General features: G+C 44.2%; 1 protein-coding gene across 9 annotated transcripts in view; it reads left to right on the forward strand.

Annotated features, from left to right (window-relative positions):
• The window catches only part of LOC123991381 (protein 4.1-like), a 123366-nt gene that overhangs the window by 50658 nt on the left and 50454 nt on the right, over positions 1-22254 (forward strand). For 7 of the 9 annotated variants that reach the window (XM_046292923.1, XM_046292924.1, XM_046292921.1 and 4 more), the window contains exons 2-12: positions 4447-4580; positions 4903-5109; positions 9804-9908; positions 10004-10046; positions 10198-10273; positions 11265-11483; positions 12087-12174; positions 16246-16290; positions 19165-19317; positions 19637-19734; positions 19968-20143. In XM_046292923.1, coding sequence (XP_046148879.1) covers positions 4458-4580; positions 4903-5109; positions 9804-9908; positions 10004-10046; positions 10198-10273; positions 11265-11483; positions 12087-12174; positions 16246-16290; positions 19165-19317; positions 19637-19734; positions 19968-20143 — 1333 coding nt within the window. In that variant the 5' untranslated portion in view covers positions 4447-4457. Of the gene's footprint in view, positions 1-4446; positions 4581-4902; positions 5110-8540; positions 8683-9803; positions 9909-10003; positions 10047-10197; positions 10274-11264; positions 11484-12086; positions 12175-16245; positions 16291-19164; positions 19318-19636; positions 19735-19967; positions 20144-22254 lie in introns of those variants that run through there. The other 2 variants (XM_046292930.1, XM_046292925.1) reach the window with 2 other exon arrangements.

Genomic DNA, 22254 nt, shown 5'->3' on the forward strand with positions numbered 1-22254 from the left:
AGCTTAAAGGTCTTGAATTCAACCATAATTGAGTTTAAATACACATTTAGATTTGTGAACAGCCATCCACAACAACCACAATCCGTAAGGAGCAAATAGCTCAATTATATCCGTATCGCCTGTATGCTAAACCACTGCTCTCATCCTTACCTCCAAGCGTTTATTCAATTTGGATCATCTTTGGATGCCAACAGCAGTTGCACCATTACTTGTACATGTGTGTTACTCCCCAACCCTGGTAGGGGCCCTTTGTTGGTGGGGGTGTGTGTGCATCTGTCTTCACCTCAATTTTGACCCAACAGTATGTACCTGGCCTTGTCTGATATTTGACACTGTGACTAAAATATTGTTGAAACTGAGTAAAAAAAACTAAAATATTTGGTTCATTGTGGGGTCATTTGTAAAACATCCGTGAGTTAAGAGAAGTGGTTTGAATTATTCTAATTTTGTCCCAAGTTGTGGTTTGAATTATTATAATTTTGTCCCATGTTGTGGTTTGAATCGTATATTTTTGTCCCGTGTTGTGGTTTGAATCGTATATTTTTGTCCCGTGTTGTGGTTTGAATCGTATATTTTTGTCCCGTGTTGTGGTTTGAATTATTCTAATTTTGTCCCAAGTTGTGGTTTGAATTATTATAATTTTGTCCCATGTTGTGGTTTGAATCGTATATTTTTGTCCCGTGTTGTGGTTTGAATCGTATATTTTTGTCCCATGTTGTGGTTTGAATTATTCTAATTTTGTCCCAAGTTGTGGTTTGAATTATTATAATTTTGTCCCATGTTGTGGTTTGAATCGTATATTTTTGTCCCGTGTTGTGGTTTGAATCGTATATTTTTGTCCCGTGTTGTGGTTTGAATCGTATATTTTTGTCCCGTGTTGTGGTTTGAATCGTATATTTTTGTCCCGTGTTGTGGTTTGAATCGTATATTTTTGTCCCGTGTTGTGGTTTGAATCGTATATTTTTGTCCCGTGTTGTGGTTTGGTATATTTTTGTCCCATTGTGGTTTGAATCGTATTTTGTCCCATGTTGTGGTTTGAATTATTATAATTTTGTCCTGTGTTGTGGTTTGAATCGTAAAAAAAATATTTTTGTCCCGTGTTGTGGTTTGAATTATTATAATTTTGTCCCATGTTGTGGTTTGAATTGTATGTTTTTGTCCCATGTTGTGGTTTGAATCGTATATTTTGTCCCGTGTTGTGGTTTGAATCGTATATTTTGTCCCATGTTGTGGTTTGAATCGTATATTTTGTCCTATGTTGTGGTTTGAATCGTATATTTTTGTCCCGTGTTGTGGTTTGAATTATTATAATTTTGTCCCATGTTGTGGTTTGAATTGTATGTTTTTGTCCCATGTTGTGGTTTGAATCGTATATTTTGTCCCATGTTGTGGTTTGAATCGTATATTTTGTCCCATGTTGTGGTTTGAATCGTATATTTTGTCCTATGTTGTGGTTTGAATCGTATATTTTGTCCCGTGTTGTGGTTTGAATCGTATATTTTGTCCCATGTTGTGGTTTGAATCGTATATTTTGTCCTATGTTGTGGTTTGAATCGTATATTTTTGTCCCGTGTTGTGGTTTGAATCGTATATTTTTGTCCCGTGTTGTGGTTTGAATTATTATAATTTTGTCCCGTGTTGTGGTTTGAATCGTATATTTTTGTCCCGTGTTGTGGTTTGAATCGTATATTTTTGTCCCGTGTTGTGGTTTGAATCGTATATTTTTGTCCCGTGTTGTGGTTTGAATTATTATAATTTTGTCCCATGTTGTGGTTTGAATTGTATGTTTTTGTCCCATGTTGTGGTTTGAATCGTATATTTTGTCCCGTGTTGTGGTTTGAATCGTATATTTTGTCCCGTGTTGTGGTTTGAATCGTATATTTTGTCCCGTGTTGTGGTTTGAATCGTATATTTTGTCCCGTGTTGTGGTTTGAATCGTATATTTTGTCCCGTGTTGTGGTTTGAATCGTATATTTTTGTCCCGTGTTGTGGTTTGAATCGTATATTTTTGTCCCGTGTTGTGGTTTGAATCGTATATTTTTGTCCCGTGTTGTGGTTTGAATTATTATAATTTTGTCCCGTGTTGTGGTTTGAATCGTATATTTTTGTCCCGTGTTGTGGTTTGAATTATTATAATTTTGTCCCATGTTGTGGTTTGAATTGTATGTTTTTGTCCCATGTTGTGGTTTGAATCGTATATTTTGTCCCATGTTGTGGTTTGAATCGTATATTTTGTCCCATGTTGTGGTTTGAATCGTATATTTTGTCCTATGTTGTGGTTTGAATCGTATATTTTGTCCCGTGTTGTGGTTTGAATTATTATAATTTTGTCCCGTGTTGTGGTTTGAATCGTATATTTTTGTCCCGTGTTGTGGTTTGAATTGTATGTTTTTGTCCCATGTTGTGGTTTGAATCGTATATTTTGTCCCGTGTTGTGGTTTGAATCGTATATTTTGTCCCGTGTTGTGGTTTGAATCGTATATTTTTGTCCCGTGTTGTGGTTTGAATCGTATATTTTGTCCCGTGTTGTGGTTTGAATCGTATATTTTGTCCCGTGTTGTGGTTTGAATCGTATATTTTTGTCCCGTGTTGTGGGGCACATAGAACTTTAACTATGACTGACAGGGCATCAACAGCTATGACAACCCTGCCACGGGCGTGTGTGTGTGTGTGTGTGCGTGTGTGTGCGTGTGTGTGCGTGTGTGTGCGCGCGTCCGTCCGTCCGTCTGTCCAGCCATGCAGGCCAAAGTTCACATACTAACGTCTCCCTCGCAGATTCATTACAGCAGCGATATGTCATGAATGACACTAATACATATTCACAGTGATTCATGTGAAGTTAGCACATCGGAATCATAAAATGCTAATAGGTTGTTGATATGGTGTCAAATGAACTGTAATGGACTGAAGTGTTTTTTTGCTTTTGGAAATAAGCATTTTATATTTTTACCTTACTTCGTCCTTTAAGCTGAATATATTTGACAAGTAGTTATCTGACCAGTAGTTATCTGACCAGTAGTTATTGACCAGTAGTTATTGACCAGTAGTTATTGACCAGTAGTTATTGACCAGTAGTTATTGACCAGTAGTTATCTGACCAGTAGTTATCTGGCCAGTAGTTATCTGGCCAGTAGTTATCTGGCCAGTAGTTATCTGGCCAGTAGTTATCTGGCCAGTAGTTATTGACCAGTAGTTATTTGGCCAGTAGTTATTGACCAGTAGTTATTGACCAGTAGTTATTTGACCAGTAGTTATCTGACCAGTAGTTATCTGACCAGTAGTTATCTGACCAGTAGTTATCTGACCAGTAGTTATCTGACCAGTAGTTATCTGGCCAGTAGTTATCTGGCCAGTAGTTATCTGGCCAGTAGTTATCTGACCAGTAGTTATCTGACCAGTAGTTATCTGACCAGTAGTTATCTGACCAGTAGTTATTTGACCAGTAGTGTGTACTCAGTGGAACCCATATGCACAAAATCTAAGTCCTTTTATGGTTTGCCGACGGAAAATGGCAGCCATATTTTTGCGTATCATAAATATAGTACTGTAAATTGTAGTGGACTGCTATAGTTGCCAGTTACACGTGACTTTATTTGAATTTGAAAGACACTTGGGGAAAACTGACGGACTGTCACAATGACACATTGAGACATATTAGTGCTGGGGTGAGTGGGAGTTTCTCACAACTCTTCAATCATTTTAATCACAGTTTAATCACTGCTGTCTCAAACAAGCTTTATTACGGAGAGAAGTACTGTAGTGGCACCTCTGTTTCAACCTTGAAGCTATGTCAAATACATCAGTAGTCAAATCAATGCTGACTTTCACATCAAGTGTTTCTTATCATGGCAGCTGCCCTAGATATGTTTGGCATTGGCAGGGAGGAATTGTACTTCATGCAGGTTGTTCTTGATTTATCCCATATTCATCTTTTGACACATATAAGGAAGTGCTCCTCAGATGGACGATGTGGTGGTTGTCAATATGATGATATCCCTGCATTGCTGTACACTCTTAGATAAAAGGGTTCCGAAAGGGTTCTTTCGGCTGTCCCCATAGGAGAACCTTTTTTTGGTTCCAGGTAGAACTCTTTTGGGTTCCATGTTGAACCCTATGTGGAAACCCTATGTAAACCCAAAAGGGTTCTGCTTGGAACCAAAACGATTCTATCTGGAATCAAAAAGGGTTCTTCAAAGGGTTATCCTATGGGGACAACCCGAAGAACCCTTTCTATTTCAGTTAGCACTTTATATCTAAGAGCGTAAGCTGTCATTTTGAATCTATGCACAAAGTATTCAGTTTATTATTATAGCGTATTCTTATAAACGAGTTGGGTCTGAGTTGTAGCTAGACATGCGGACATGTATAAGGGCAATGTGTTGTACCTGTTTTCTCCGTCCAAATTCTCCCGTCTCATGTTGTGTGTTTTTATTTCCTGTGTCGTAGGGTGAATCGCCATGACGACAGAACCAAATTCAGAGTCTAGCGCGGACCAGCAGGAGGCCAGTGCGGCTCCGCCACTGGAGGCGGACTCTTTTCCCCCGGCTGCCGCCCACAGCACGCCTGTCAGGAAAGAGCAGGTTAGCCACACCCACAAAATACGCACCGTCATCGTCATACAGGAAGTGAATTAGGAAAAGGATTTTATATTCTATTTAAATGGTTGAATTTGAATGGAAGTCACATAAACATTTGATACAATATCAAACACCCACATGATAATAAACAAGTGTCCAAATATTTTCTCTGAACTTTCCTGTCAGATTTATCCGGCAAACCAACTATTTATTCCACTTGACCATTTGTGCCACAACCTGTTTGGTCCAAAACAACACATGATCATAATCATAGCTCTTCAACATGCCTACGGTGCTGTGTTAAAACATGTGCCCCCCTGTCCAGAACGGCGACGAGAGAGCGGAGGGAGGCGTGGTCCCACAGGGGAATCAGCTGGAGCCATCGCAGGCGGAGGAGGACAGGACCTCGTACAGGTCGTCCACCAGTAAGCTGTCCAGGTCTCCCGGTGGAGGACGGAGTGTCCGCAGCTCCAGGAACATGCAGTGCAAGGTCACCCTGCTTGATGGCTCCGCCTACACCTGCATGGTGGAGGTGGGTTTGTTTCGCTGTTTGGGGAGAGGAGTTTAGGAGGTAGGTTTTTATTTATTTAAAATTATTTCACTTTTATTTAACTCGACAAGTCAGTTAAGAACAAATTCCTATTTACATTGACGGCCAACACTGGCCAAACCCTAACGACGCTGGCCCTATTGTGCGCCGCCCTATGGGACTCCCAATCATGGCCGGTTGTGATACAGTAAGTGTGTGTGTGTGTGTGTGTGTGTGTGTGTGTGTGTGTGTGTGTGTGTGTGTGTGTGTGTGTGTGTGTGTGTGTGTGTGTGTGTGTGTGTGTGTGTGTGTGTGTGTGTGTGTGTGTGTGTGTGTGTGTGTGTGTGTGTGATACAGTAACTGTGTGTGTGTGTGGCAGAGTTCACCAGAGATAGAGATGGGGTGGTCAGAGACGGCAGGACCTTAATGTATCAAAGTTAGTCTCACTGATATTTCTTTATTTAACCTTTATTTTATCAGGGAGTCATACTGAGACTGAGATCTCTTTATTTTATCAGGGAGTCATACAGAGACTGAGATCTCTTTATTTTATCAGGGAGTCATACAGAGACTGAGATCTCTTTATTTTATCAGGGAGTCATACTGAGACTGAGATCTCTTTATTTTATCAGGGAGTCATACTGAGACTGAGATCTCTTTATTTTATCAGGGAGTCATACTGAGACTGAGATCTCTTTATTTTATCAGGGAGTCATACTGAGACTGAGATCTCTTTATTTTATCAGGGAGTCATGAGACTGAGAGACATGAGATCTCTTTATTTTATCAGGGAGTCATACTGAGACTGAGATCTCTTTATTTTAGTCACTGAGACTGAGATCTCTTTATTTTATCAGGGAGTCATACTGAGACTGAGATCTCTTTATTTTATCAGGTCATACTGAGACTGAGATCTCTTTATTTTATCAGGGAGTCATACTGAGACTGAGATCTCTTTATTTTATCAGGGAGTCATACTGAGACTGAGATCTCTTTATTTTATCAGGGAGTCATACTGAGACTGAGATCTCTTTGACAGATGAACCCTTAAAAATACAAGTTTGCTTGAGGTTGTTTTTTATCATGCTGATCCAATGACCTTTCCTTCTACAAGTTCACCAGTTTACAGGATGGGTGGACATGAATCGTATTGTTCTATTAGAAGCTCATCTTCATGCTTGGCTCTTCCTTTATTTCCTGTATTCTCTGATCTTAACATAATTAAAGACTATGGAATTGACTCTGCTTTAAACAGTATTGTAGTAAACTCCCCTTAGACCTAATACTGTCTGTTTACATTGATAAACTCCCCTTAGACCTAATACTGTCTGTTTACATTGATAAACACCCCTTAGACCTAATACTGTCTGTTTACATTGATAAACACCCCTGCCCCCACCACGTCTAGACAGAGCTTTTGGGGTCAATTTGACGTTTGGCTTCTAAGCAGACGTCATCCGTCACTCTGTATAAATCTGTCCTGTCCTATATATTTAATGTTTTGTCTCCAGAGACTCTGTTCTGTAGCTTCCAGCAAACTCTGTCAGACAAAAACTGGAGAGAAACCAATCTACTTAGTGCAGTTTGAGCCCTAGGCTGGATTTAGACAGATTAGTCAGAACGTCCAATGGAAAAAGATGATAGAGCATTGTGGCCGGTTGGCCCAGTCGTTCGGTTGGTCGCTTGGTGTTGGTGGCCATGGGAATGTGACACGGCGGAGAGAGGGGTGTGGCCCCAGGCTTAATGTGCTGCAGTGATAATTGACTGGCTCTGTTCCCAGCAGAGAGGACAGAGGAGAGACGGGGGGGGGGCAGGGGGAAGAGAGAGGGGGCAGGGGGAAGAGCGAGAGGGGGCAGGGCGACGAGTGAGGGGGCAGGGGGATAGAGGTCAGAAGAGAGGAGGGGGATAGAGGTCAGAAGAGAGGAGGGGGATAGAGGTCAGAAGAGAGGAGGGGGATAGAGGTCAGAGGTCAGAAGAGGAGGGGGATAGAGGTCAGAAGAGGAGGGGGATAGAGGTCAGAAGAGAGGAGGGGGATAGAGGTCAGAAGAGAGGAGGGGGATAGAGGTCAGAAGAGAGGAGGGGGATAGAGGTCAGAAGAGAGGAGGGGGATAGAGGTCAGAAGAGAGGAGGGGGATAGAGGTCAGAAGAGAGGAGGGGGATAGAGGTCAGAAGAGAGAGGAGAGTGGAAAGACTTGAGGCAAGAGAGGAAAGTGGAGAAGGATCGAGGGGGCGAGAGAGGGACAGAGTTCATTGAGGGGATAAAAAGAGTGGAGAACAGAGAGAGGGACAGATAGTTCACTGAGGGGATAAAAAGAGAGGGGGATGATGGCATGACGTCCCCTCCTCTCTCGCAGTGACGTGCCACTCTTCTTCTGGTCCAAATGGTCTGACTCATCAATGTGCTCTGACCTACCACACAAACAGCATTCCAATTAACTATCCATCAGCCCCCATCAATGCCACAATAACACTCCTAGTAATGGATGTCGTGACGTGGCGGATAGGGAAGTGAAAACATATTTTTCTCTCCATCTCTCTTTGTCCTTGTGGTTCAGTAGCTGCATTGTTTGTAGCTTTGGGGATGTTGTTTTGATCACTCATACAGTGAGTGAGATCGAAGTGCTCCTTCTGGAAGGGAAATTGAGGCTGCAGAGAGCGGATGTTCTTTAGCGTTAGCCGCTGGCTGCCCAAGGCTAATTCACATACAGGTAACTGCCAAAATAAAGGAAACACTAACCTAAAGTGTCTTAATGGCATTGGGCCACCACCAGCCGCCAGAACAGCTTCAATGTGCCTTGGCATAGATTCTTCAATTGTCTGGAAGTATGATTCTTCAATGTGCCTTGGCATAGATTCTTCAAAGCCAGAATAATAGGCAACTGGGCGTTTTATACATGACCCTAAGCATGATGGGATGTTAATTGCTTAATTGACCCAGGAACCACACCTGTGTGGTCGCACCTGCTTTCAATATACTTTGTTTCCCCCAAGTGTTTCCTTCATTTTGGCAGTTGCCTGAAGCGTAGATTATTACTGGTCATTGTTTAAGGAGGTTACAATGGTTAAGTGGCTTCCCAAGAGGCCTTACGACCTGGAAAATGGCTTGACTGCGTTTCACAGTAAATCACTGAGACCTACCATAAGATGTTCCTCATTTACAAAAATATGTGATTTTCTTGCATCCTATATTTTCTTGCTGCATATATACACGCACACACACACACACACACACACACACACACACACACACACACACACACACACACACACACACACACACACACACACACACACACACACACACACACACACACACACACACACACACACACACACACACACACACACAGTTGTTTTGTACTTTATTGTGGGCTTGAATGGCACAACTTCTGTGTAGCCCATCTCAAGTATTCATTTTGATCCCACGCTTTCAGAGGAAGTGACAACAGAAGGAGCAGATGTGTTTTTCTTGGAGGAGTTTTGTCTCTCTGATCGTGATGAGAGAGATAATTATCGGAGTCTTAGAGGATTCTGTGGACGTCAAGACACTTGAACTGAGACCAATGGGATGTGACGGTACGCTGCAGAGACTTGGTTTGTCTCAGTTTTAACAAACCTAGCAACACTCTTAGAAAAAAAGGTGCTATCTAGAACCTAAAAGGGTTCTTCGGCTGCCCCCATAGGAGAGCCCTTTGAAGAACCCTTTTTGGTTCCAAGTAGAACCCTTTTCTGTTCCATGTTGAACCCTTTCCACAGAAGGAGTTGTACCTAAAAACCAAAAAAAGGTTTCTACCTGGAACCAAAAAGGGTTCTCCTATGGGGACAGCCAAAGATCCCTTTTGAAACCCTTGTTCTCTTTTTACTCCAGAAACACTCTACAAAATAACCCTCACAATCTTTCTCTGTTTCAAGGTGACATGTTTGGACATACCAGGTTCGTCGCAGGTGTAAAATAATTCTGCAGTAGGAGCATTTGATTATATATACAATATTTCTTGATAATTTGGTTACAGTCATTGCAGCTCAAGGTTTTATTAATGGGGCAATTACTTTTCCTCATTGGGTCTTGCATAACTCTGTCAATTAAATAAATAAAATAAGCATATTTTTGAGGGCTTGTTTGTAAACTCATGTTAGGCTTGGGTTGAAGATCTGATAACATTCAGTATCAAAAATATGCACAAAACAATGCAAAAATAGAGAAAATCAGAAAGGGGGCAAATAGTTTTTCACGGCTCAGTATAAGCACCTCTTTGGACTATTTTTACGTAGCATTAAGGCATGTTGCTTATTTAGAGGCAATGGGAGCCTCACAGGTTGACATATCATGGTGGCAGGGAGCCTTGGATCTCACCCTGCGAGGGCCAGGCAAGGTAGCAGACATTAGGACACTCATCATGATGTGACACAAAATGGTGTGATGCTGGGAAATGGGAGTGGAGCCCTTTTTAACAGGCGACTTCTTCCCCTGTGTATAGTTGAGTCGTGTGGATTCTCTCCTTTAGAGCTATCCATCATTAAACGACTCCCGAACCGGTGCGAGGAATATATCACAATTTAGTGCGTTGGGATGCCGTTGTCATTTAGGAGGGGTTTGAGATCAGAAGAATTGTATGCCGCAGTATACATCTGTCCAATGTATAATTTCAGGAACAATAGAATGTAGGTTCATCTAAGTGTTTCGTCTCTATCTGCAGAAACGGGAGAGAGGCCATGTGTTATTTGACAAAGTGTGTGAGCAGCTCAACCTCCTGGAAAAGGACTACTTTGGCATCACATTCCGGGACATCGAAAACCAAAAGGTGGAATTTGTCTTGTTGATTTTGCTGTGTAATTATGAGTGTTTTGAACATGTTTTGACGTGAATTAACGCTGTCCTCTTGAACTCTTGAACCAGAACTGGTTAGACCAATCCAAGGAGATGAAGAAACAGATCAGAGGTGTGTAGAATATGGCTTTTTGAACGTTATTTCTCTGCGTGGTTTGAAAGTTAGCCAGCATGCTAGTTACTCCGGCTTAAAGGCACAATCTGGGTTCTTTCCTGCTGTTTAAGGGTCATTTCAATTAAATGGCTGTTTTTGTACACTGCAGGAGCCGCCTGGAATTTTTCATTCAATGTGAAGTTCTACCCTCCAGACCCTGCACAGCTGTCTGAGGATATTACAAGGTGACACTTTCTATAGTTCCACTTTCGGGATATACACTGAGTATGCAAAACATTAAGGACACTTGCTCTTCTCATGACATAGACTGAACAAGTGAATCCAGGTGAACTTCAGTCACTGTAGATGAAGGAGAGGAAACAGGTTAGAGAAGGATTTTTAAGCCTTGGGTGAATGGACAAGACAAAAGATTGAAGTGGCTTTGAACGGGGTATGGTAGTAGGTGCCAGTCACACCGGTTTGTGTCAACAGCTACAACGCTGCTGGGTTTTGCACTGAGCACGGCCCGCCACAGGAGTCGCTAGTGCACGATGGGACAAGGACATCCCTGCCTGCCAAACCCTCCCCTAACCCAGACGACACTGAGCCAATTGTGCGCCGCCACATGGTTCTCCCGGCCGGCTGCGACAGAGCCTGGACTCGAACACAGAATCTCTAGTGGCACAGCTAGCCTTAGACCACTGCACCACTCGGGAGGCCGGGGGGATGGACCTTAATATTAGGAAGGTGTTCGTAATGTTTGGTATACTCAGTGTATATAAGCATAATAACAAATTAAACATTTTTATCAATGAAATACTGTCCTGTGTGCATTATTTCCATTGACCTCTTTCTCGCTCTTTCTCTCTTTCTCTTTTTTCTCCTGATGACACAAACTCCTTCCTCCACTCTCCCTTCTCTTTCCCCACCCCTCTCTATCTGTCCCTCGCCCTCTCATCCCTTTCTCTCCTGATGACACAAACTCCTTCCTTCACTCTCCCTTCTCTTTCCCCACCCCTCTCTATCTGTCCCTCGCCCTCTCATCCCTTTCTCTCCTGATGACACAAACTCCTTCCTCCACTCTCCCTTCTCTTTCCCCACCCCTCTCTATCTGTCCCTCGCCCTCTCATCCCTTTCTCTCCTGATGACACAAACTCCTTCCTTCACTCTCCCTTCTCTTTCCCCACCCCTCTCTATCTGTCCCTCGCCCTCTCATCCCTTTCTCTCCCCTTGCAGATATTACCTGTGCCTCCAGTTGAGGGATGACGTGGTGTCTGGGCGTCTGCCATGCTCTTTCGCCACCCACACGGTGCTGGGATCCTACACGGTTCAATCAGAGTTGGGGGACTACGATCTCGAGGAGTCTGGGACGGACTACGTCAGCGAGTTCCGCTTCGCCCCCAACCAGACCAAGGAGCTGGAGGAGAAGGTCATGGACCTGCACAAGAACCACAAGTTAGTCTGTCTGTTGAGAACGACACTTAGAAGAAAGGGTTCTTCATCAGTTCCCATACAAGAACCGTTTTTGGTTCCAGGTGGAACCCTTATTTGGTTCCAGGTGGAACCCTTTTTGGTTCCAGGTAAAACCTTTTTGGACACCATGTAGAACCTTCTATGGAAAGGGTGTTACATGGAACTCAAAAGGGTTCTAGCTGGAACCAAAGGGGTTATTTCTACCTGGTACCAAAAAGGTTCTTCAAAGGGTTCTCCTATTGGGACAGCCCTTTTCGGTTCTAGATAGCACCTTTTTTTCTAAGAGTGTACAAGTCAGTCTGGTTGTCTGTTCGTCTGTCTCTCTAGAACTACAAGTCAGTCTGGTTGTCTGTTCGTCTGTCTGTCTAGAACTACAAGTCATTCTGGTTGTCTGTTCATCTGTCTCTCTAGAACTAGAAGTCAGTCTGGTTGTCTGTTCATCTGTCTCTTTAGAACTACAAGTCAGTCTGGTGTTCTGTACATGTGTCTGTCCGTCTGTCTGACCTAATGGAAGAGAAAGTCATGGTCTCAAAAGTAGCTGTCAAAAACCCATACAAAAAGCTGTGTGTATCTTTGTCTCTCCAGAGGAATGACGCCAGCTGACGCTGAGATGCACTTCCTGGAAAACGTGAAGAAACTGTCCATGTACGGAGTTGACCTGCACCATGCCAAGGTAAAGTGGCCTAATTAAACTTTTACAAAACAGGCTACCTGTTATTGACCCCAACCCTGTTGTTGTTTTTCAAAATGTCTGCCCTGTCAGGAATTGAAAAAGCCCTATTGTTATGGCCTGCATGATGCTGCCTGGTTCCCTGCCCTTTGACCCCCAGCAGCTGCATGATGCTGTCTGGTTTCCTGTCCTTTGACCCCCAGCAGCTGCATGATGCTGTCTGGTTTCCTGTCCTTTGACCCCCAGCAGCTGCATGATGCTGCCTGGTTCCCTGTCCTTTGACCCCCAGCAGCTGCATGATGCTGTCTGGTTTCCTGTCCTTTGACCCCAGCAGCTGCATGATGCTGCCTGGTTCCCTGCCCTTTGACCCCCAGCAGCTGCATGATGCTGCCTGGTTCCCTGCCCCCTGACCCCCAGCAGCTGCATGATGCTGCCTGGTTCCCTGCCCCTTGACCCCCAGCAGCTGCATGATGCTGCCTGGTTCCCTGTCCTTTGTCAATAGCCATTTGGATCATTGTTGTTTGAACCCTCAGGTCCAGTCCATGGTGTTGTGTACTGCTCTCAGTGACACCTCAAACCCCACTTCAGGTCCAGTCCATGGTGTTGTGTACTGCTCTCAGTGACACCTCAAACCCCACTTCAGGTCCAGTCCATGGTGTTGTGTACTGCTCTCAGTGACACCTCAAGCCCCACTTCAGGTCCAGTCCATGGTGTTGTGTACTGCTCTCAGTGACACCTCAAACCCCACTTCAGGTCCAGTCCATGGTGTTGTGTACTGCTCTCAGTGACACCTCAAAACCCACTTCAGGTCCAGTCCATGGTGTTGTGTACTGCTCTCAGTGACACCTCAAACCCCACTTCAGGTCCAGTCCATGGTGTTGTGTACTGCTCTCAGTGACACCTCAAACCCCACTTCAGGTCCAGTCCATGGTGTTGTGTACTGCTCTCAGTGACACCTCAAGCCCCACTTCAGGTCCAGTCCATGGTGTTGTGTACTGCTCTCAGTGACACCTCAAACCCCACTTCAGGTCCAGTCCATGGTGTTGTGTACTGCTCTCAGTGACACCTCAAACCCCACTTCAGGTCCAGTCCATGGTGTTGTGTACTGCTCTCAGTGACACCTCAAACCCCACTTCAGGTCCAGTCCATGGTGTTGTGTACTGCTCTCAGTGACACCTCAAAACCCACTTCAGATCCAGTCCATGGTGTTGTGTACAGCTCTCAGTGACACCTCAAAACCCACTTTAGGTCCAGTCCATGGTGTTGTGTACTGCTCTCAGTGACACCTCAAAACCCACTTCAGGTCCAGTCCATGGTGTTGTGTACTGCTCTCAGTGACACCTCAAAACCCATTTCAGGTCCAGTCCATGGTGTTGTGTACTGCTCTCAGTGACACCTCAAACCCCACTTCAGGTCCAGTCCATGGTGTTATGTACTGCTCTCAGTGACACCTCAAAACCCACTTCAGGTCCAGTCCATGGTGTTGTGTACTGCTCTCAGCGACACCTCAAAACCCACTTCAGGTCCAGTCCATGGTGTTGTGTACTGCTCTCAGTGACACCTCAAACCCCACTTCAGGTCCAGTCCATGGTGTTGTGTACTGCTCTCAGTGACACCTCAAACCCCACTTCAGGTCCAATCCATGGTGTTGTGTACTACTCTCAGTGACACCTCAAAAACCACTTCAGATCCAGTCCATGGTGTTGTGTACTACTCTCAGTGACACCTCAAAACCCACTTCAGGTCCAGTCCATGGTGTTGTGTACTGCTCTCAGTGACACCTCAAACCCCACTTCAGGTCCAATCCATGGTGTTGTGTACTGCTCTCAGTGACACCTCAAAAACCCGGCTCTAGGAGAAGTAAGTTTAGTTTAGTTTAACCTTGCTACTAAATGTATGAATTTAGCCTATCAGAGGTGTGTACGCTAGACATGGTCTGAATTTAGCCTATTAGAGGTGTGTACGCTAGACATGGTCTGAATTTAGCCTATCAGAGGTGTGTTCTCTAGACATGTTCTGAATTTAGCCTATCAGAGGTGTGTTCTCTAGACATGGTCTGAATTTAGCCTATCAGAGGTGTGTTCTCTAGACATGGTCTGAATTTAGCCTATCAGAGGTGTGTTCTCTAGACATGTTCTGAATTTAGCCTATCAGAGGTGTGTTCTCTAGACATGGTCTGAATTTAGCCTATCAGAGGTGTGTTCTCTAGACATGTTCTGAATTTAGCCTATCAGAGGTGTGTTCTCTAGACATGTTCTGAATTTAGCCTATCAGAGGTGTGTTCTCTAGACATGGTCTGAATTTAGCCTATCAGAGGTGTGTTCTCTAGACATGGTCTGAATTTAGCCTATCAGAGGTGTGTTCTCTAGACATGTTCTGAATTTAGCCTATCAGAGGTGTGTTCTCTAGACATGGTCTGAATTTAGCCTATCAGAGGTGTGTTCTCTAGACATGTTCTGAATTTAGCCTATCAGAGGTGTGTTCTCTAGACATGTTCTGAATTTAGCCTATCAGAGGTGTGTTCTCTATACATGTTCTGAATTTAGCCTATCAGAGGTGTGTTCTCTATACATGTTCTGAATTTAGCCTATCAGAGGTGTGTTCTCTAGACATGTTCTGAATTTAGCCTATCAGAGGTGTGTTCTCTAGACATGTTCTGAATTTAGACTATCAGAGGTGTGTTCTCTAGACATGTTCTGAATTTAGCCTATCAGAGGTGTGTTCTCTAGACATGGTCTGAATTTAGCCTATCAGAGGTGTGTTCTCTAGACATGGTCTGAATTTAGCCTATCAGAGGTGTGTTCTCTAGACATGTTCTGAATTTAGCCTATCAGAGGTGTGTTCTCTAGACATGGTCTGAATTTAGCCTATCAGAGGTGTGTTCTCTAGACATGGTCTGAATTTAGCCAATCAGAGGTGTGTTCTCTAGACATGGTCTACCTATTACTCGCTAATGTCTGTTTTGTGTTGAAAATTGTTCCTTTGTAACTATGTTGTTTGTTTCTGTTGTTTGCAATGTCAGCTGGGGATCACATTTTAGGACTAACTACCCAAATCTAAGTAACCAAGTAAATCAAAAACCCAATTCGCTGACATAGATTTGAATGCATATGGCACAGTCAATTCAAATAACATAGATTTGAATGGAAATTGCCCTGTTAGATAAAATAACATAGATTTGAATGGAAATGGCCCTGTTAGATAAAATATCATAGATTTGAATGGAAATGGCCCTGTTAGATAAAATATCATAGATTTGGATGGAAATGGCCCTGTTAGATAAAATAACATAGATTTGAATGGAAATGGCCCTGTTAGATAAAATATCATAGATTTGGATGGACATGGCCCTGTTAGATAAAATATCATAGATTTTAATGGAAATGGCCCTGTTAGATAAAATATCATAGATTTGGATGGAAATGGCCCCACGGGACCCGTGGGGCGGCGCACAATTGGCCCAGCGTCGTCCGGGTTAGGGGAGGGTTTGGCCGGCATGGATGTCTTTTCCCATAATGCACCAGTGACTCCTGTGGCGGGCCGGGCGTAATGCATGCTGACACGGTCGTCAGGTGCACAGTGTTTCCTATGACACATTGATGTGACTGGCTTCCGGGTTAAGTGAGCATTGTGTCAAGAAGCAGCGCGGCTTGGTTGGGTTGTGTTTCGGAGGATGCATGGCTCTCGACCTTCGCCTGTCCCAAGTCCGTACGGGAGTTGCAGCGATGAAACAAGACTGTAACTACCAATTGGATGCCACAAAATAATAATACAATTCCATTGCCAGCCATGTATATATAGCCTGACCCAACGATTGATTGGGTTATATCATCTGACCTCATGTGAATCAACGCAATGATGGAAAAACCATTCACCTCCTCACACCAAATGTGTAATAGAGTAAGCATATTGTTTTGTCTTGAAATATAATAATAATGAAATAATGACATGCAGCTATTTCACTTCAGATTTGCGTTAATAACCAAATAAGAGATCTCACTGATAGCATGGAAACCTTCCCTCTGGTCAGAACAGCCTATGATTGTGTTTTCTAATTCTTACTGAATGTTCTAGTTGGTAGGAAGCCTGTTTGAGTGCTTGTCTCCAGCTAAGGGTGAGGTAAGGCTTGCATTTGGTTTGTGTGTATGTAAAGTCACATGTATGTTACTGTCTGAAAACCCCTGTCTTCGTGCATGTCCTGTTAGAGTCCATTGTTTGGAGCTGTGTGGGGTTGGCTCACCACAGTTTCGAGTTGACATTGTGGATGCCTGTAGTTGTAGTCTCTTAGGTGGCTGTTGTGAGGTATAGGACATCACCCCCCCCCACCCCACCCTTCATAGCCCCAGTGCATATATATCCCACTCACAGGGAGTTGTGGACCCTCTCTGTCCCCCCATCTGCTCTGTGACACCACGACTGTGTTGATCTGCAGACTTCAAGACCTTTTGGGGAAGGCCTCATCATCGTGATGTCATGTGACTTGTATCTGCCACCTTAGCCCCACATAGGCTACTTTCCAATATCCACACTAACATGCCACTTGAATGAAGCAATCAGGAATGCATTTCAGGTGGTATGCTAGTGTGAAAATTGGAACATGGCATTAGATTTTAGACCAGAGTAGATGTCACTGCAGTCATAGGCTTTGCCTCATGAGTGATAGACTCCTCCATCACCATTACATTCACTGGCCTTGCAATGCCATCATATTGCGGTGTGCGAATGAAAGTTTAGACAAAATGCTTCCTGCTGCATTGTAGACCTTCAGCATCTATGAAACTGGAACACAGTTCGTAGTGCAACACAGCTGAACATACCTGAGTGTTGCTCATTACTACCATAAACTAAACTGAACAAAAATATAAACGCTACGCAATGTTGTGCACAAATATGTTTACATCCCTGTTAGTGAGCATTTCTCCTTTGCCAAGATATTCCATCGAACTGACAGATGTGGCATATCACAAAGCGAACTAAACAGAATGATCATTACACAGGTCCACCTTGTGCTTGGGGACAAATAAAGTCCTCTCTAAAGTTTTGTCACACAACACAATGCAACAGATGATTCACGTTTTGGGGGAGTGTGCAATTGGCATGCTGACTGCAGGAATGTACAACAGAGCTGTTGCCAGATATTTTAATGTTCATTAAAATATCTGTGTGTGCGGGGGATGGGGGGGGGGTCATTCTGAATGGCTGGGCCTGGCTCTAAAGTGGGTGGGCCTATGCCCTCCCAGGCCCACACATGGCTGCGTCCCTGCCCAGTCATGTGAAATGTATAGATTAGGGCCTAATGAATTTCAGTTGACTGATGTCCTTCTATGAACTGTAAGTCATTAAAATATTTTACAATTGTTGCATGTTGCATTTAAATTTTTGTTCAGTACACATTTACATAGCTAAGACAAGTACATCAGTGTGCTCTTTAAATTCTCTTCAAAATCTGTGCTCTCCTTAACTTCATCTGCACTGATTGGAACGTGACAGGTAAAAACAAGATGGTGGAAGATCATCATTAGACTGGCTTTCACCTGGTCACTTCTTTCACCTGGTTGGTTCTTTCACCTGGTTGGTTCTTTCACCTGGTCGGTTCTTTCACCTGGTCACTTCTTTCACCTGGTCACTTCTTTCACCTGGTCACCTCTTTCACCTGGTCACCTCTTTCACCTGGTCACTTCTTTCACCTGGTCACTTCTTTCACCTGGTCACTTCTTTCACCTGGTCACTTCTTTCACCTGGTCGGTTCTTTCACCTGGTCGGTTCTTTCACCTGGTCACTTCTTTCACCTGGTCACCTCTTTCACCTGGTCACTTCTTTCACCTGGTCACCTCTTTCACCTGGTCACCTCTTTCACCTGGTCACTTCTTTCACCTGGTCACTTCTTTCACCTGGTCACTTCTTTCACCTGGTCACTTCTTTCAGGTCAGTGCAATGAAGGAGAAGAGGAGAGGACGGAATTTTTAGGCAATTGAGAAAGAGCCCAAGACCTGCTCCTGGCTATAAAGCCAGATATATCACTAGTGAAAGTGGGAGTTGTGAAAATAGATAGTTTTAGGATAAATAATTGGTTTCTGTTAATGTAAGTCCATTTCTTGTCTCTTGAGTTCTTGGTTTCGGTAAAATATGTCCGTCGACATTACAACAGCTCTCATGATGATTTCATTTGATTTAAATTACAAAGCTAATTTGAATCCGTCATTGAGAAATGCTTTGTAATTGGTTTGCTGTATCGCCAGTTGTCTTAGGCCGTCTATCATGTAGGAGAAAGTGGTGGTGTCTGGATATTGTGAACCAATATTTTTTTTAAATAATCAAGAAACCTTTTTTTGCCTGGTTTTCAGTTTGTTTTGGCATTAGTCAACTACTTTCCTGTTATCATGTACACATTTTATTTGTCACATGCACAAGTACAGTTAAATGCTGAACTTGCAAGCCCTACCCAACAATATATTTTTTTAAGTATATTAAAAAACACTAATAAAAAACACGAGAAATAAGAAATAAAAGAGGATGCTCTCTTATTTCCACTTGGTATAAGAGTCTAGTAAAGAGTGGACATACTGTAGAACAGGACCGTTTAACACCAGGCCGGGAGGGCCGAAACACCTCTGGACTCTCTGGGTCAATTAGTAACATTCATCGTTCAATGAGCTACTAGGTAGTAAAGAAAAGCAGGACTTTGATTTTGATTTGATTTGATTTGACTTTGGCCCTTTAGGCATGGAGTTGACGAGCCCTGCCGACAGTAAACTGAGGACAACATCCAAAACGTGCGTTGAGTCAAGCCCAAACTGACTGACACCCAGGCTACCTCAATGTGAAACTAGTTTGAGTTGCAACATTACAGAAACTTTCCCAAAGTTCCCTGTTTTTTTTTATACCAGTTTGCAGATGTTTCAGGAATTTTGCAATAAAGAATCAAATAGAAAGTGTAGTTTGAGTAGTGTCAAGTTGTTGACCACGGTGTGTGTTCCTGACGGTCCTTCCCAGGATTCTGAGGGTGTTGAGATCATGTTGGGCGTGTGCTCTAGCGGTCTTCTGATCTACCGTGACCGCCTGCGCATCAACAGGTTCGCCTGGCCCAAGGTCCTCAAGATTTCCTATAAAAGGAATAATTTCTACATCAAAATACGCCCCGGAGAGGTAAGCATGTCAGCATGGCCCTCCTAACATGAAAGAAGTGTCCCTATCCTGTTTCATGTATGTAGAATGACATCACATAGATTGGCATCACATAGAATGGCATCAGATAGAATGGCATCACATAGAATGACATCACATAGAATGGCATCACATAGAATGGCATCACATAGAATGGCATCACATAGAATGGCATAACATAGAATGGCATCACATAGAATGACATCACATAGAATGGCATCACATAGAATGACATCACATAGAATGACACCACATAGAATGACGTGTGTGTGTGTGTGTTTTCTGTACGTTTTGCCGTCAGTTTGAGCAGTTTGAAAGCACCATCGGGTTCAAGCTCCCCAACCATCGGGCGGCCAAACGACTATGGAAAGTCTGCGTGGAGCACCACACCTTTTTCAGGTGAGACCTGGGCCATCACCTCAACGTGTAGACATCTGCCATTTCAGTGGAGGGTTTTGAAAGTAAATGTATAGCTATTGTATATTGTCTTGATTATCTTCACGCTGGGTTGGAGTAAAAGCCTACATTCCCTGCTTCCCTCCAGGATCATTTTCTTATCCCTGCTGTAATAGTGTGGCTTGCTTGACCTCCTCCTTGTTCTCCTGACCTCACCATTCCTCCCGGTCCTCTAGGTTGGTGTCTCCAGAAACTCCCCCCAAGAAGTTCCTAAACCTGGGTTCTAAGTTCCGCTACAGTGGGAGAACCCAGGCCCAGACGCGACGAGCCAGCTCCCAGATCGTCCGTCCGGCGCCCCGCTTCGAGCGCTCCACCAGCAAGCGCTACATCATGTCGCGCAGCCTGGACGGAGGTTCGTAGTTCCATCAACATTTCTCTTAGGAATGAAAGAGGATTGTGTCACATTTCTTCCCATAGAGTTTGTGTTTTGGGAAAATTTGCCTGAAAGCATCGAGTGCGCCACCATAAAGCTAGGTACAGGACATCAACCAAAAACGACTCAACCTAAATGAACAAGAAAATCATGTTGTCCTTGTCCCCCTCTGTCTCTATGTCCAGACTATTTTGAAGTTACTATCTCTTAAGCTGTTGAATTCAGCTGATAGGGTGTCAAGAGGACAGTACATTTGACCATACAGCTCAGGCACCAATCAATCAATGAACCCATCTGTCATAATGGCCATACCACTGCACACCTTGTGACATCTGTCAATCAATCACACTTGATTTGGTCTTCACAACCATTGACATTGACTCAGGTCCTTCCAGACCTGTCATTGGCTGACAAGTGTCACTGGCGTGAATAGGAAATTGGTATTTTGTATACTTTCCCTTGAAATTCCCTAGAACAATGCAACTTCATATTCTCCACAGAGCCATTTTGTTCACCGTTTGTCTTGAATGTGGCCGTTTGCTTGATAGCGTCACCGTTTCCCAGTCTACATGAAAGCGTGAACCTCCCTAAGCAGCCGTGCTGTGAAGTCGCTAAAGCCTCAGTATGTCGCTCAGACTCATTACAGCTTGTAGCCATTGTTTTATCCTCTGCACTCACATCGCCTTTTCATCCCCTCAAAGTACCCAGGGCTGTCCCCCTCTCCCCTGTCTTTATCAACCAGTCCCAGACCATGGGTAATGTCCTTTATTTTTCAGGACAGCTCACAGAGGTAGCCGCAGTTAGATAGCTTATAGTGACAGCGGCTGTGTACGAAGAGGGAATGGATACTCGCCACAGGAATTTATCAGACGCCCCCATTGTGTTATTTTGACATCTTCGCTCGGCAACGCACCCTCTGCTTTTGTTCTCACCCGTTCTCCCCTGTTTTCACCCGTTCTCCCCTGTTTTCACCCGTTCTCCCCTGTTCTCACCCGTTCTCCCCTGTTCTCACCCGTTCTCCCCTGTTCTCCCCTGTTCTCACCCGTTCTCCCCTGTTCTCACCCGTTCTCCCCTGTTTTCAACTGTTCTCCCCTGTTTTCACCCGTTCTCCCCTGTTTTCACCCGTTCTCCCCTGTTTTCACCTCTTCTCCCGTTTTCACCTGTTCTCCCCTGTTTTCACCTGTTCTCCCCTGTTTTCACCTGTTCTCCACTGTTTTCACCTGTTTTCACATGTTTTCACCTGTTCTCCCCCGTTCTCCCCTGATTTCACCTGTTCTCACCCGTTCTCCCCCGTTTTCACCTGTTTTCACCTGTTTTCACCTGTTTTCACCTGTTCTCCCCTGTTTTCACCTGTTTTCACCTGTTTTCACCTGTTTTCCCCTGTTTTCACCTGTTCTCCCCTGTTCTCACCCCTTCTCCCCTGTTTTCACCTGTTCTCCCCTGTTCTCACCCGTTCTCCCCTGTTTTCACCTGTTCTCCCCTGTTCTCACCCGTTCTCCCCTGTTTTCACCTGTTCTCACCCGTTCTCCCCTGTTCTCCCCTGTTTTCACCTGTTTTCACCTGTTCTCCCCTGTTCTCACCCGTTCTCCAAGGTTTTCACCTGTTCTCACCCGTTCTCCCCTGTTTTCACCTGTTCTCCCCTGTTTTCACCTGTTCTCCCCTGTTTTCACCTGTTATCCCCTGTTATCCCCTGTTCTCCCCTGTTCTCACCCGTTTTCACCCGTTCTCCCCTGTTTTCCCCTGTTCTCACCCGTTCTCCCCTGTTTTCACCCGTTCTCCGCTGTCGTCACCCGTTCTCCCCATTCTCCCTGTTCTCCCCTGTAACCCTTGTAACCCCCTGTTCTCTCCTGTTCTCCCCATTCTCCCTGTTCTCCCAGTTCTCCCTGTTCTCCCCTGTTCTCCCATGTAACCCCCTGTTCTCCCCTGTGTTCTCCTGTTCTCCCCATTCTCCCTGTTCTCCCATGAAACCCCCTGTTCTCCCCCATTCTATCTGTTCTCCCCTATTAACCCCTGTTCTCTCCTGTAACACCCTATTCTCTCCTGTTCTCCCCATTCTCCCTGTTCTCCCCTATAACCCCCTGTTCTCTCCT

The sequence above is a fragment of the Oncorhynchus gorbuscha genome, linkage group LG12 (assembly GCF_021184085.1).
Source record: "Oncorhynchus gorbuscha isolate QuinsamMale2020 ecotype Even-year linkage group LG12, OgorEven_v1.0, whole genome shotgun sequence".
Classification (NCBI taxonomy): Eukaryota; Metazoa; Chordata; class Actinopteri; order Salmoniformes; family Salmonidae; genus Oncorhynchus; species Oncorhynchus gorbuscha.